This window comes from Nicotiana sylvestris, chromosome 3, assembly GCF_000393655.2.
Source record: "Nicotiana sylvestris chromosome 3, ASM39365v2, whole genome shotgun sequence".
NCBI classification, from domain to species: domain Eukaryota; kingdom Viridiplantae; phylum Streptophyta; class Magnoliopsida; order Solanales; family Solanaceae; genus Nicotiana; species Nicotiana sylvestris.
The window spans coordinates 22,166,032-22,180,151 of record NC_091059.1 but is presented as its reverse complement, the minus strand read 5'-3'; the positions used below and the strand labels follow the sequence as shown (position 1 = coordinate 22,180,151).

At 35.2% G+C, this 14,120-nt stretch overlaps 1 protein-coding gene and 1 long non-coding RNA gene across 2 annotated transcripts; one reads left to right on the top strand and one right to left on the bottom strand.

The window, feature by feature from the left end:
• The first annotated feature begins 8,058 nt into the window (after nt 1-8,058).
• On the top strand, nt 8,059-13,075 carry LOC104215189 (uncharacterized). The gene is made up of 3 exons (XR_011406002.1): nt 8,059-8,386; nt 8,513-8,581; nt 12,757-13,075. It is a non-coding gene; the product is annotated as an uncharacterized lncRNA (long non-coding RNA).
• Nucleotides 9,547-12,750, bottom strand: LOC104215187 (FT-interacting protein 1-like). The gene has a single exon (XM_070170701.1). It carries the CDS (start codon nt 11,902-11,904, stop codon nt 9,547-9,549), a length of 2,358 nt encoding a protein of 785 aa, XP_070026802.1. The 5' UTR covers nt 11,905-12,750.
• Nucleotides 13,076-14,120: the final 1,045 nt, after the last annotated feature.

The following is a 14,120-nucleotide window of genomic DNA, read 5'->3' as shown; positions in this document are numbered from 1 at the left end:
CCAAGGTCAATTTGAGTACCGCTTTCCATCCACAGACCGATGGTCAGGCAGAAAGGACCATTCAGACTCTCGAAGATATGTTGCGTGCATGTGTTATAGATTTTGGAGGTAATTGGGATGATCACCTGCCACTTATAGAATTTGCTTACAATAACAGCTATCAGGCTAGCATCGGTATGGCTCCTTATGAAGCATTGTATGGGCGGAGATGTAGGTCTCCAGTGGGTTGGTTTGAACCAACAGAGGTGTCGTTGATTGATCCAGAGTTTGTTTGTGAGTCCTTGGAGAAAGTTCAGCTAATTAGAGAAAGACTTAAAACATCTCAGAGTCGTCAAAAGTCTTATTCTGACAAGAGGCATCGTGAGTTAGAGTTCATGGTTGGTGTTAAGGTGTTTTTGAAAGTTTCACCAATGAAAGGAGTTATGAGGTTTGGTAAGAAAGAGAAACTTAGCCCTAGATTTATTTATTGGACCTTATGAAATTCTAGAAAAGAAAGGAAACGTGGCTATAAGATAGCGCTACCCGTTGAGTTGTCCTCTGTTCATCCTGCCTTTCATGTGTCTATGCTTAGAAAGTACATTCATGATGAGTCGCATATAATACCTGCCGATACCATAGAAATTAAAAAAGGCTTGACTTATGAAGAGGTACCTATAGAAATTCTCGATAGGTAAGTAAGAAAGTTGAGAACAAAAGATTTAGCATCGGTAAAAGTTTTGTGGAGTAATCATGATTCAAAAGAGGCTACGTGGGAGGTCGAGGAAGATATGAGAAAGAAATATCCATATTTATTTGAGGAAAAAGTTATGTGAACCTAAGTTTGGTTTGACATTTATATTTCATTTATTAAATACAAGTTAGCAAGTGTTTCTGTCCTTCCTAGATTATACTTAGTTGTTGTAGTAATTTAGTTTATGTCGTAGTATATTTAATTCATTAAAGTGATTTACTTGTTCTAGAGTTGTTGTGCTTTAGATTCTTGTTAGTTATTATGGTACCTCCTTGCCGGAGCGTGAGTAACTAATTTATGAGCTGTGTATGGCGCCTATGAATGGCCTGCTATGATATATTTGGTTGTTGTTGGTGTAGTTGTGGTATTTGTCACATGGATATTTTTTTGGATAGTTTCATTTACAAGGGAAACTCTGCCGAAATTTTTGAAAATTTAGGGAATTAGCCAAAATTTTGAGTCACTTAGAAGAGTGAGTAATGCAAGAAAACTTAAGAGGTTCAAGGACTTAAGGAATGATTGTTAGCTTAAGAATTAGGCCCTAGCAACATTCGAGGACGAATGTTTTTAAGGAGGGAAGAATGTAATACTCCTCAAATCTATAAAAGTTTCAAGATGCGCTAATGATAGAATTAAATTATTATTATTATTATTATTATTATTATTATTTATTTATTTTTTTTCTTGCCTATAGTGGAAATATATATATATATATATTGGATATACAATTAGAAAATATTAATAATTTTAATATTGCTAATTATTAAAAGTGGGTATCATTAAATACTAGTTAAGTCAAAAAAAAAAGGGAAAAAGGACTTAAAGCCCATGAAATGAGTTGTTGGCAAACAAAGCCATTAAGGCTTAGGAAAATAAGGTTCATTCACGTATAGAAAAAAGAGCAGAAGGCCAAATAATAGAACATTAGGTGCTGTCATTCTCGTAAACAAAGACAGAAGGCAAAAACACGTCCTATTCACTCACAAAACAGAGAGCCGGGCAACAGAAAATCTAGGTTTCTTTACAAATTACTAATTCTTGAACTCAGGTATATAAAATTTTTTATTGTCAATTACCCTACAGTAGTAATAGGTAAGAATTGAATAGTTAATTCCCTTCTTCCTCTATATCAACAATAAATTTCATATCTAGGTGTAGTACTTTAAAATTGATTAAAATGCACTGGTTGTTGTAGAATCAATTGTTTGACTGGTGTCAATTGGATTGGGGCCTACGTATCGGCTCGAGAAGTTTTGAGATGGGTTGATATAACCCTTTACTAAAGTGGTTTAACTCACAAAAGTACGCACACAAGGTGTTTGATGAATTGCATAAAAGAGTTAATATATACTTAATTGTAGTAGTAAGTACCTATTAGCTTAGAATTATTTTCTAGCTAAAGTTTAGATGATTATTTTGATATGTGCATAAATTTCAGATTTTTATGTTATTCTTATATGCCATTTTCATGTTGAAAATTCATGAAGGATCAAGAATCTTTATAAATACTTTTGAATGTTTATTTTATTCTTATGTCATGCTTTACATTCAAGGATACCAGTATGAGTATGTATAAAAGATTTAGACTTGAAAAGTCACAAGAAGAAGTTTTAGAAAGAAAAGATTTTTGGGAGTATCCTTTATTCTAAGAAGGGGTCATCATCCAAGCCTAGGGTCCTGACCAAGGCGTTGACTTCCTAAAACTACTTGTGCCAAAGTAGGGAGTACATGAGCCGAGGGTCTCGTTGATGAGAATTTACTTAGCCATACTAAGGTTTGAGACATGGGCGCTGAGAACCATGAAGCAAGTGACACCTCGTGGATTGGGCCTATTCGATCAGGTTGGGATCGAACACGTGCCGATCACACGGTGACTGAGACAAAATTAAGCCAGGATAGTTGAAAATCTCAAAGTATAAAGTGAAGTATTTTTTTATAAGAAAGAAAAATAAAAGAATTTCTTTTAGAATATTCATAAACTACTATTATGCAATTATTTTAGAATTATTCTTATAAGCTTTATGTTTTACATGCATTTAGAACATTTGCTCGTAATGTATATGTTATTAAAGTTTCGCCCCCTGTTGTTGAGACTCACTGAGTACAATGGATGGTACTGACGTTCTCTTTTGGGAACCTACGTTGGTCTGTGGTACAACATAGGAACCAGTTTTGTAGGCGAGCAGGCTACGAGTTAGGATTTCCTTCTCTTCTAGTGTTTTTGGTGAGCTCCGCTTTTATTCATGGAGTATTCCTTTGAGTCATCTTTATTTAATTATTTCTTTATTTTCTTAGAGAACTGGCCAGAAATCTCATGTTCTGAACAGTACGTCAGTTTATCAGTAGAGGCTTCATAAACATAGTCGTTGGGTTAAGATTCATGTGTTTTTGATAATAACTTAGCAGTAATTCAGTAGTTACTACGAATAAGTTTTGGAGTTAATTTATTTAAATATTCAAATTAATCAAAAGTATTTGGTTAGAGTATTGCCTTGTTGCATATAAAGTTTGGAGTTATAATAGATTTGATAAGCAGATATGGTTCGCTCGGTCATGTTTAGTGATCGAGTGTCGGTCCCGGCTTGTTCAAAAAATGGGTCGTGACACTGATACTACACTCTGAACTATGTGCAGATCCCAAAGCATCTTTTGGACCGTAGTGTGGAGGCTACCTTCAGTCCATGCGAAGATCCAAGGTAGACATGCAGGCATCCGCAGGCCCTGACGTCTCCTCTATTCCAATTTCCTGTTTCATTTTCCTTTTATTCAGAAACAATGTATTGTCATTTTCTTTAGACTTTGTATGTAATAATCTCTTAGATAGTTTGTGACACTGTGACACCAGGTTTTTGGTGGTTAAGGCTTAAGTATTTGTAATAGATGCATTTTTTCATAAATCTTATTGTTGTCTTCCACTTAAATTTGAATTTCTGTTGTTACCAAGTTATCATCTTATATTTGTTAAAAAGAAATAATTGGTTAATGAAGTAATTAGATTAAAGGTTTGGCTTGCCTAGCTCACATTAGTAGGCACCATCACGACTCCCGAGGGTGGAAAATCCGGGTCGTGACAATACCATGTCTATAGAATGTGATCCAATTCAACTTCTGTTATAACAGGTAATTACATTTGTTTTCATTAAATATCATGCCTACAAGTTTCTAACATCAACTCTTAACAACTAGATATCATGCTTATAGGGAACAACATCAGAAATTCTGCCTATAAATCTAAAATCAGTTTAGTTTAAATAAGTCAGTTCAATTCATGTTAGTTTACTTTGAAATTGGTCTAATCAGTGGTTTGTTTTCCTTAAATGAATTCTTTCAAGGACTATCCTAATTAACTATTAGAAAGCATGCCTATAGGAATTCAAAAGTCCGTTTTTAAAATCTGCCCACTGTTTTACTATATCAAACGTAATTATCATGCTATTGGGACACCACTATTCAGCGTTTAGGCAAGCCTATAGGGCGAGTTTAAATGCAGCAACTCCGAAATTGTATTTCTACTACTTGAAGTTGTTCAGATTTAATAGGTCTAATCAGTAGGCAAGTTAAATAGGATCCTTCACATATTGTCCTAATTCAGTACTTTATAACATCTGCTCACTTAGATATCATGTTCTAGGATTTATTTTCTTAAGTGTTTGAATGTTGTTTGAAGACGTGCACTTATGTGATATGCTTGAGGAGGTAACTGTGAGCCTCTAACTTGCTTTATATACAGTCCTAAATTGTTCTTGCATGTCGCCTAGAATTTTCTCCTTTTAAGCACCTTAGGGGTTGTCTAAAACTGTCCAGCTTTAGAGGTCCTAAAATACCTCCAGGACCACAAAGAAGGGACGGGTAGTGCACGCATAAGACATTGTCAAGGTTATTAGAACGCTTTAGGCTATGTCCAAGGGGAGGGACTTGGGTAGAACGGGATATGATGACTACGCGCTAATGTCACGTATTGCCCCTCGTGGAGGAGTGTTTACCGGGCATTGCGTGGGGTGATCCTGTAGGCTAACCAACCTAGGACCCCTCTTCCTAAATCCCCTTTGCTTAAAAACTTTACTTTTTTATGCACACAACTTGTTCAAATTCTGTGTCTTATTATTTGAGCCATACAATGCCTAATATACTTTATTTATTTGTTTCAACTACTTATCTGTTAAAGGACTAAGTCATAAATATAAGTTCCCCTCAAGGTTATTTCGAGTCCTTACTCTAAATCTCTGGTAATGCAAACCAATCCAAGATTTAATCGCTCTAGGTGCCCTAATGCACCATAATCCGTTAGGTGGCGACTCTTCAAATACCCAATTTTCAAAAAGAAAATGAGTTATTAACCCCCATAAATGTTGAAAACCCAGACCTTTTCCTCCCCATAAAAGGGGAGGGAGAAAAAGGGGGCACGACACATATCATCAGTACCAAGTTTAGAAGTGTTACTTACCTCAAAGTGTGCAACTCAATGCGCCAACAAATCCTTGACTCACAAATCGGCCTCCGAACAACTCGAATCCATTCATTTAAATGATTAATAACCTTCCTAGTCCAAATATATAATTAGATTCTCAATCCGAGTCCAAATTGGTATTCAAATTAAAAGGAGTGTTTTCTTTTCTTTCCAAATCAAGACCCTTTTTTCAACCTTTAATTCTTTGATTCTAAGGCAAAAGTAAAGATAGATTCATATAATAATTATAGATCCATGTTAGTAATACTTACCCCAATGAAGTAGATGCAAATCTCCTAAAATTTTACCTTAATTCGAGCTCCCTAACTCCCAATATAATAAAATAAGCTCTAAGTAGGCAGAAAATGGTTGTTGGTGCAAATTTAATTCTAGTTTGCCAATTTTTGCCTTAAATATCTTCTCTGAGCACCCAAAATTCACCCGAGCCCTCAAGATCCCTCCAAACCATCCCAACAATTCCAAATACCCTATATGAACTTATCCAAAAGCTCGAAATGTAAAGAAAAATGCTTTAAATCAAATTGACAACTCAATTAACTTAAGATTCCTTAAAATTCTATTTTATTATGCAATAGTGCCGAAATATACCCGAACCCCTTGGGTCCTAATTCGAACATGCGTACAGGTCTAAAATCATCATCTGAACATGCGTACAAGTATTTCAAAATGCTCTCGAACCCTTCGGAACCCGGACCACCCATACTTGCAAGTCACAAATCATCAAGTGAACCTAAGAGAAGTCTCAAATCATAAAACAGCATGCTAGAACTCAAAACGATCAATTGAGTCGTTACAAGTTTTGGATTAATCAATTTGGTTATTTTGAATTTTAATTTTAGCTTAAAAGTTAGACCTTTTGTTCTTACAAGTAAGAACATCTATATAATGTATTCCTATCAAATTTGCTTATTATTTCTCATTTTCACCATAATCATTCAAATAAAGTATTCAAATAAAAAAAATGCAATTACTTTCTTAGCACAAATGAGAAAAATGAAAATCAAGAACGTTCAATCTCTGCTTTATTAGCGATAGAGGGATATTGAATATTGGTGATTGATTGCGTAATAAAATAACTTGCAAATTGGTATGTGAAAATTGGTATTCGGTGATTTAGTTTACGAACGAATTAATTTAGTTTACGAATGGATTTAGCATGGGTAGTATTTATTGGATAGAGCTATAAAGCCAAATATAACTGTATAAGGTATTTGAGGTTTGAAAAAAATAGGGAAATTTTATAGTTTTACCTACAAAAGTTAAACTAATTGCCGGTGCCTACCTATTGGTTTTTCTACTCATCAAACTAATATCTTCTTCTTCTTTTTTTTTTTTTTTTTTTCTCATTTTCAATTTTATTTCTCTGCTCTTTTTTTCTTTTCTTTCTTTTCTCTTTTTATGTTTTCTCGTTTTTATTTATTATATTTTTTTTCTGTTCATATATTTTTTTTCTAGAATCATATTATTCTTTATTTTCTTTATTCACCATAATCTAGTTTTATACTCAAATTGGATCTTTTTTCATTTTTTTTATTTTTATTTTTCTTTCCTTTTGTTTATTTTTTAGTTTCACGTTCCTTTTCTAATTTCATTCAGCTTTTTTTTTTTAATTTTTTTCCCGCATATTACTATTTATATCTTCCGACACCTACTTCATATACAATGAATATTATTTTCATGGAACTCCTTTAAAAAATTCATTTAAGAGAATAATTGCAAGGACCTAGTTGGAAAAATTAAAAATATAAATGACTTATTTATTAGTTATATTATATTGTATAGTATAACAATATAATGTTACTATAACCATGACTTTAGCTTTGCATTATAGCACCTAGATGATTCAACAAATAACAGTCGAAGTATATTATTATGGTATATTGTATACTATTACAACATACTATTGCAGTATAGTGCATATTATTGCAATGCACCATTATAGTATATTGTATACTATGATAGTATACTGTTACAATATAGATATACTATACTGTTAGGTAACTATGTTCTTCTTCGGTTAGTACAATATATCGTCACAGTATATTATATACTAACATTATACTATTGCAGTATAACTGTATACCCCTACATTAATTATATTGTTCACTGTAGCAGTATATTATTGGGTAACTGTGTTCTTCTTTGATTTTCAGTTGAAAAATTCGATCAAATTTTATTATGAACTTTCAAAAGGTACTATAAGCAATATTTAATAACACTCACTTTGAATCAAACAAGAATCTTTAAAATAAAAAAAAATTAAATTCAAGAGCTTCAAGCCCCACAATGGTGGATATTCAAATACATATAAAAATTCAGATCCAGAAAGCTTACTCGGAGATACTATATAAAATATGTTATAGCACCCATATTGAATCAAACAATAAATCTTCAAAATACAATTTCAATTTCAGGAGCTTCAAGCTCAACAATGGTGAGTCTTCATACACACAAAAATCAGACCTGGTAAACTTAATATATTAAGTAATTGTATGTGCTACTTAAAATAAAAAAAGACCAAATTATTTAGTTATCAAATTGTCATAGCTACTAAGTAACCTTGTAAAATGAAGGTGGATGCTTTACATTATGTACTTTAAATGCGAATGCAAATAGCTAATGGATGGGTCGGGTAAATAGTTTGGGCCGCATAAATAAAAAAAATAAAAATAAATAGTTTAGACTTAAATATTAAAGGGTAACTAGTTTGAACTTAATGAAAATTGAGATTTTCCCCAAAAAGGGTTACTTGAGGTTTCGAAAGTTTTCAAAAATTTTAAAAATTAAGTTCAAAATTCGATCCGTAATACAACCTAAACCAAAAATTCGAAAATTTTGAATTTCCATTTTTCCGAACTATGCCCACCTCGATTAAGAAACTTTGTGGAATTAAATAGAAGAAACTAGGGAAGCTTTTGTAACTAATCCAACTCCAAAAAGAAAAAAGAACAATTTAAATATGTGGGGCTCTGAACATTCAAGATTTCCAACTTAAATAAAATTTCCATAGATGGCTCAATCGTCCGGATTCAATTATTTAATCCTTTTCAATTAGTTTATGGAAGTGATTCAGTTTCTATTACTGCAAAGATGTTTTCCTGAGCAGCTTATGAATTTTTCTTATAAAGATGGTGTCCAGGACGCATCTACTACTTGGACTAGTCCACTGAAATACCTGCTACCCACCAGTACACACCTAGTTATTTATTATAACTTTTTCTTTTTTCCTTTTTCTAATTTGGGTGTGGTTCATGGGTTTATGTTGAATCTAAATTATGTCCACTTTTTTAAATTAACTTTTATTGTCTTTGTAGTCCGTGGAAGTAGTTAAAGATGCTGGATACGAGAAGATGAACTGTGGTTTAGGACGCCATGACCCTAAGGTTAGTCTTGACGTTCTCATACCTTATATATTTAGCTTGTTTTCTTGCTCTTAGAGTTGTTATTTCATTTATGAAGTGAATAAATAGGATTACAGTCAACAAAAACGAGGACAACTACTTGTAACTGTTCCAAATTTTTCTGTTTGTTACTAGTTTTCTTTTTGTTATCAGTTACTTGAGCTCAATTTGAAGTGCATGAGATCACAATGTGAAATTTGCTTCTGCATTCTGAGTATTAAAATTTGCTTCATTGTTTGTGCAATTATATTTCATTAATAGATTCAGTGAATCAGAAAAATGGAAGTTCATTTCAAATATGTTTGATAAAGATTAGAACTATTTGACAACATTAACCTCTGTATTACATTTCTCACTGAACAGTGAACATCCATCTTTTCTTTGATTGTTTGATTATTATCAATTTCTTAATCCCTGATCAATCCAATAACCTAAGAGATTTCTCTTTTAGTTTTTTAATTGTATTCTTAGATATTCCCATTATTCAACCTATTGGATTTGGAGCCTTCATTTTAATGATCAAGCTGGTGCTATTCAATGTAAAAAACGATTTCCCAAGCTAATCTGGATGATTTTAGCTTGTGTCTACATTGGTCAATTTAACTAAAAAAGAGACCCTCCTTTAAATTTAAAAGAAGAGACCTTCCTTTAAATCTTATTTAGAGCTTGGTATAAGGCCCTTCAGAGTACTCAATGTCAATGCTATGCGCAGATGCCATCTAAGAGAAGTATTTTGGTTATTTTACACCTACCGAGCTGAAAGAGAAGTGTTGCAGTAAAAGATATATAGTTAACTTTGTATTAAGGAAAATAATGAAAAGGGTCTCTTTTACTCATCAAGCAGAAAAATATCATAATGATACAAACTATTGAAACAGAAAAATGGAGAATACATCACTGATGTTCAGCTAAAAACATTAGAAACTCGTCTACTTTATTTATTTGTTTCAGAGCATGCTATCAGCTCGAGCTGGCAATCTTCGGAAGAAATTGATTGGTGGTGAAGGCATTTTGCTCCTGAATCTTGGGTGCCTTAGGTAAACGAGACTTGCAACTAGAGCTATGATTTTGAAAGGTGTCACATACAGTATCACTGCTGTGATAAGACAGAAGACTACGAAGAGGCTGGTTGCCCTTGGATCTCTCCAACTTAGCAGAGCCTGGAGTCTCTCTCCTTGAGTTGCCATGTCCCCGATGACCGTTTGGATTCTACCAGACACACTTCTAAGTCTGTCATACCTCATTTTGACTATATTCTCAGCCTTCGATGTGGGGAAAGTGTCAAACTCTTCGTCCAGTTCGTCTGGGTTAACTGCTTCAGCCCAAGATAATTTTGTGTCCATATGTGGAGGCTGCCTAGGTCTGGAGCGGTAGTTCCATATTCCAATGAGAAACATATAAAGGAATGTGGTTGGTAGTATTAACTCTGGGTAGCAGATCAATATGCAAAAGAGAACATGAACGAGCATAGTGGTGATTGGGTTCTTCCATTTGCAAACTTCTTCAAGCCACTTGCTCATGGAAATTACACCTGAGAACAGAGAAACAATTCTGAAGAAGTTAGCTTTGCTTCTTCTCATGCTCCACATGTGGGAGTCTACATCCAGCATGTACTCCACAACCTCTTTGTGCAGTGGTGGCTCAGCTCTTCCGAGCCTCACAGCTACAATATTCATGGCCTGATATCTCAAACTGTCCACTTGGTTTACCGTGAAAGGATGTAGATAATGCATCTTTGGGAGCAAGGGATGGCCATAGAGATATATGATGCTTGCAAGAGATAAACAAGTAAATCTAAAAGCCAGTTGAAGTTCACCCATCTTCTTCACTCCAGATGGTTGTAAAACAAGAAGGGGGTAAGACATTGTATAAATTCGATCAGTTTCCAGTGTTGATAATCTGATCCTTACCTTACCAATCCGAGAGTCCTTTCCAGCAGCTGAGTTCTCCCCTCCTAGGTGGCCGTTGTCGAAGACACCCAATGTAATCACTGTGCAGGGGTCATAAACCTCCCACGTGTATTGTTCGTTCCATTTAGGACTCAAGCTATCAAGTATAGTTCTGGTTCTTACCCACTTCAATCCATATTTAGCCACACAATAAGCATCTGTGGTTTTTCTTCCATCCTTAGGTTTCATAGGGACAAGCCCTTGTGCACTCAAGATGCCTACTTCCAGGATTCCAACTGGTTGCTTCCACAACTGCCTTGCTGTTGGCCTCTGATCGCTGATATACATTGTTGATTCATCTAGTACATGGTATCCACCTTCAAGGCAACCTCTGAGATGGATTCTTGTTGAAAACTTGAGTTCATTCCTCCTGTCTCCCTCTAGAACTCCGAACCCGAACCTTTCAAGATTGAACCAGCGAGAATGAACTGCCCGGTGATCCAATCGTTTCTCAAAGGTGTTAAGTGGCAAGACTATCCTCCCCGCAATCTCATCTTTGGAAGGATCAATCTTACATTCGATGGTAAGTACCAATTGCTCCTCAAAAGGCTCTGCAACCACAAATAATAGGTCTTCATTCCAGAAAGGATTAGTTGTTCGTGTTTGGCATACTTTGGTCTTTAGTACCTGCTTCCCGACTTGAGACTTCACAAATACCTGTGGGGGTTGGCTTTTGTCTTGGGATTCTACATCTTGCGCTTCAATGATATTGACTCTCAGGTACCACAGTTTAGGTGAAACATATACCTTTGATCTGACACTATGGACACCTTCTCCTTGAACTGAAGCAGCATCTGCATGCCATGCTTCTGAGAAGGCTTCATCTGCTTGGGTTCCCATCCACACTGCAAGCATGACCTCTCCCCTGACTTTGCTCTCCCCTCGTCGATCCACTAATCTATACCACTGAGGTGCCAAAGGGCTGTCAGGTGGAACCCTTGTAGGAACTTCATTCATGTCAAAAACTACTTTCCCTAGATAATCATCTCTCTGCACCATTTCCTTGTCTCTTACGAAAACTTCAAGAATTGAAGACTGAATCTTCTCTTTTGAAAAAGCAAAGACTTGCTTCCATTCAGGGTTTACCTTCTTATCAAAGTGCTTTGTTTTGCCTTTATAGTTTCCAAGTTTCACCTCCACATATGGATCGCAACTCCCTGTTACTGGATTTGGCGGTAGATCTCTTGCTTTCACAACTCGGACATAAAGAAAATGCATCTGTTCAACAAGATCATAAGTGCTTGTGACTCGGTCACTGCTAATCCATCCACCTCCACCTCGAAATCCTCCGTGTGGCCACCGTTCCCCAAGTTGAGGTTTCGTTTCTTTGGCTTTATAGTCGTCTTCAGCACCCATGTTTTCTTGTCTAGCTCTTACGTATTCCTTGAGGAGCTAGAGACTTTTGTGTTTATAAGACTTGTGAAAATGATAGCAGCTTCAGCAAATCCACAACACCTGAAGGGGACGATTTGTTTGTATTAGAAAACCTCAGTTGCAAAAGAAGAAAATGAATGGAACTCAAGACTGATGAACAATGTACTTGTATGAGGACGGGACTTCCTGTGCAGTCAGCCCTCAGGGTTTTAGTGTTTCACTCACCACCTTTTCTCTGGAACTAGCTGAAAGCTTGCCCTGCAATGAATGTTGCTGATAGAAATTTTCTTTCCAAGATTAAATGTTGAAGAAAAGGAAGAGTTCTTTCAGCTAGTTGGTATAAAGTTGGTGGTTTATTTGCAATCGTAAGTGAGGACTTCTGAATTTAATCCTGAGTTCAACCCTGTATTCTGCCAGCTGTTGTACTTTAGATTGTAACCATGAAAATATAGCCTTTGGTAAAAAATGAGTTAATAATCATGACAGATAAAAGCAGAAGCATTTTGTGGTTTGATTAGCAAATTATGAGTGTGTAAAGATTCTTGAAAGCATGCTGGTAGAAAGTACAGTATGCCATTTGCTTCGTTTAAACGCATGAATTCCACTTAGATTAAGTACTTTCTGAGTTGTTGAAAATTCATATTTGGAAAAAGTAATCTTGTGGCACATCTCTAATGACAAAGTTAGCCTTTGTGGACTTGAAAAGAAGGGAATTTTTCCCTTTTCTGATTATGATAAGCCTTTTAGACTTTTAATGTTCTCTGTACTTGCTTTCTAAGATGCCTGAGTTCACCAGCACTTGTATTCCGTGCTGCTTATGTATGTTTTGAGCAGGAGCTCATGGGATTCCCAGAGCTAAAGAAGAGCATTGGAAAGGGTACTTGAGCATGTCTATAAAGATGCTTTTTATCCTTTATTCTCTTATCTTTTATTCTGGCATTGATACTCTCTTTTTACTTGTTAAAGGAAAAATCAGAGATTCCTCCATTTTTTCACTTTCCTTTGTTAGGTGCGGAGATCGAGCATTAGGGTTGTAGGTTAGGAGTTAATTGAGTATTTTTCGACTTCGTTTCGAATGTGAGGATAGACTGATAGGATTTGTCTTAGATTTCTAGTGGTTTATGTTGTGTTCACGCTATTCTCCCGTTTTTCTACTAGTTATTGCTATTGCGTTTCAACTATTTTCTGGTTCTTATAGTGCTGTTATTATTTCTATAGTTTCTGTTGATGGTACTGATATATTGTCTCTTTCATCTTTTTCGTTTTCTTGAGCCGAGGGTCTATCGGAAACAACCTCTCTACTCCATGGGGGTAGGGGTAAGGTCTATGCACTACCCTCCCCAGACCCTTACTTGTGGAATTTTAGTGGGTTGTTGTTCTTGATGGCCTTTGTCTCAACCGTATTCTTTCCTCGCTCCTATTCGTTAATAGGAAGTTGTGTTCTAGATTTCATTTAAGTGTAGCACGAGCCTATGCAATGCGAAAGACTGCTAAAACTTGGTCTCGACTCTAAACTTATGTCTACTGAGGATTTGATTCAATTCATAATGCCAACACGAGTAATTTAATTCATCACTACCTTATAAGGGTGTCGCGAATTGCTTTTTCTTTTCTCTTTCTATGTTGTGAAAATAGACCCAACATACAATGTATAGAAGTTAAAATTGGAACTGGATAATGCCTAGAGGAAGGAAAGTAGAAAGAGATTGTTATGCGAATTCACTTGATGAAAGTGACTGAGATGTTAGCTTTCTCGGGGTCTTCAGTACAAAACAGAAGTGTAATTTGATCAATAGCATTAAACTTAATCAAAAGATATAAATAAGTTTCTCTTTTGTGCAGTAATTTCGACCCCTTCACATAACCAAATATATTGGAATCAATTATTATTTTATAGATTGATTAAACATCAAAATTAAGTACGGAGTGAATTTTAGGGGAGAATTGATTGGAAAAAGTAGGTTTCACAAATAGAACACATGGAGTTGCATGCTTTGAGGTATTGTTAAATGAAAACTCTATAATGGCAAAATTTCAAATGACAATTAGGAATTTCACATAAAAAAAGAGGCATTCATGGGAACAACTTGCCTGGGGGATATAATTTGCATGTCAGCTCAGTCATTTGCGTGAAGCTCTGTAATGCAATCTTATAAAACAGAACCACAATGCCAAAGAATTGAGAGAAATTATTTTAT

Bases quoted from the DNA above. Each gene is read 5' to 3' on its own strand.
- LOC104215187 (XM_070170701.1), bottom strand. From the start codon at position 11,904: ATGGGTGCTGAAGACGACTATAAAGCCAAAGAAACGAAACCTCAACTT.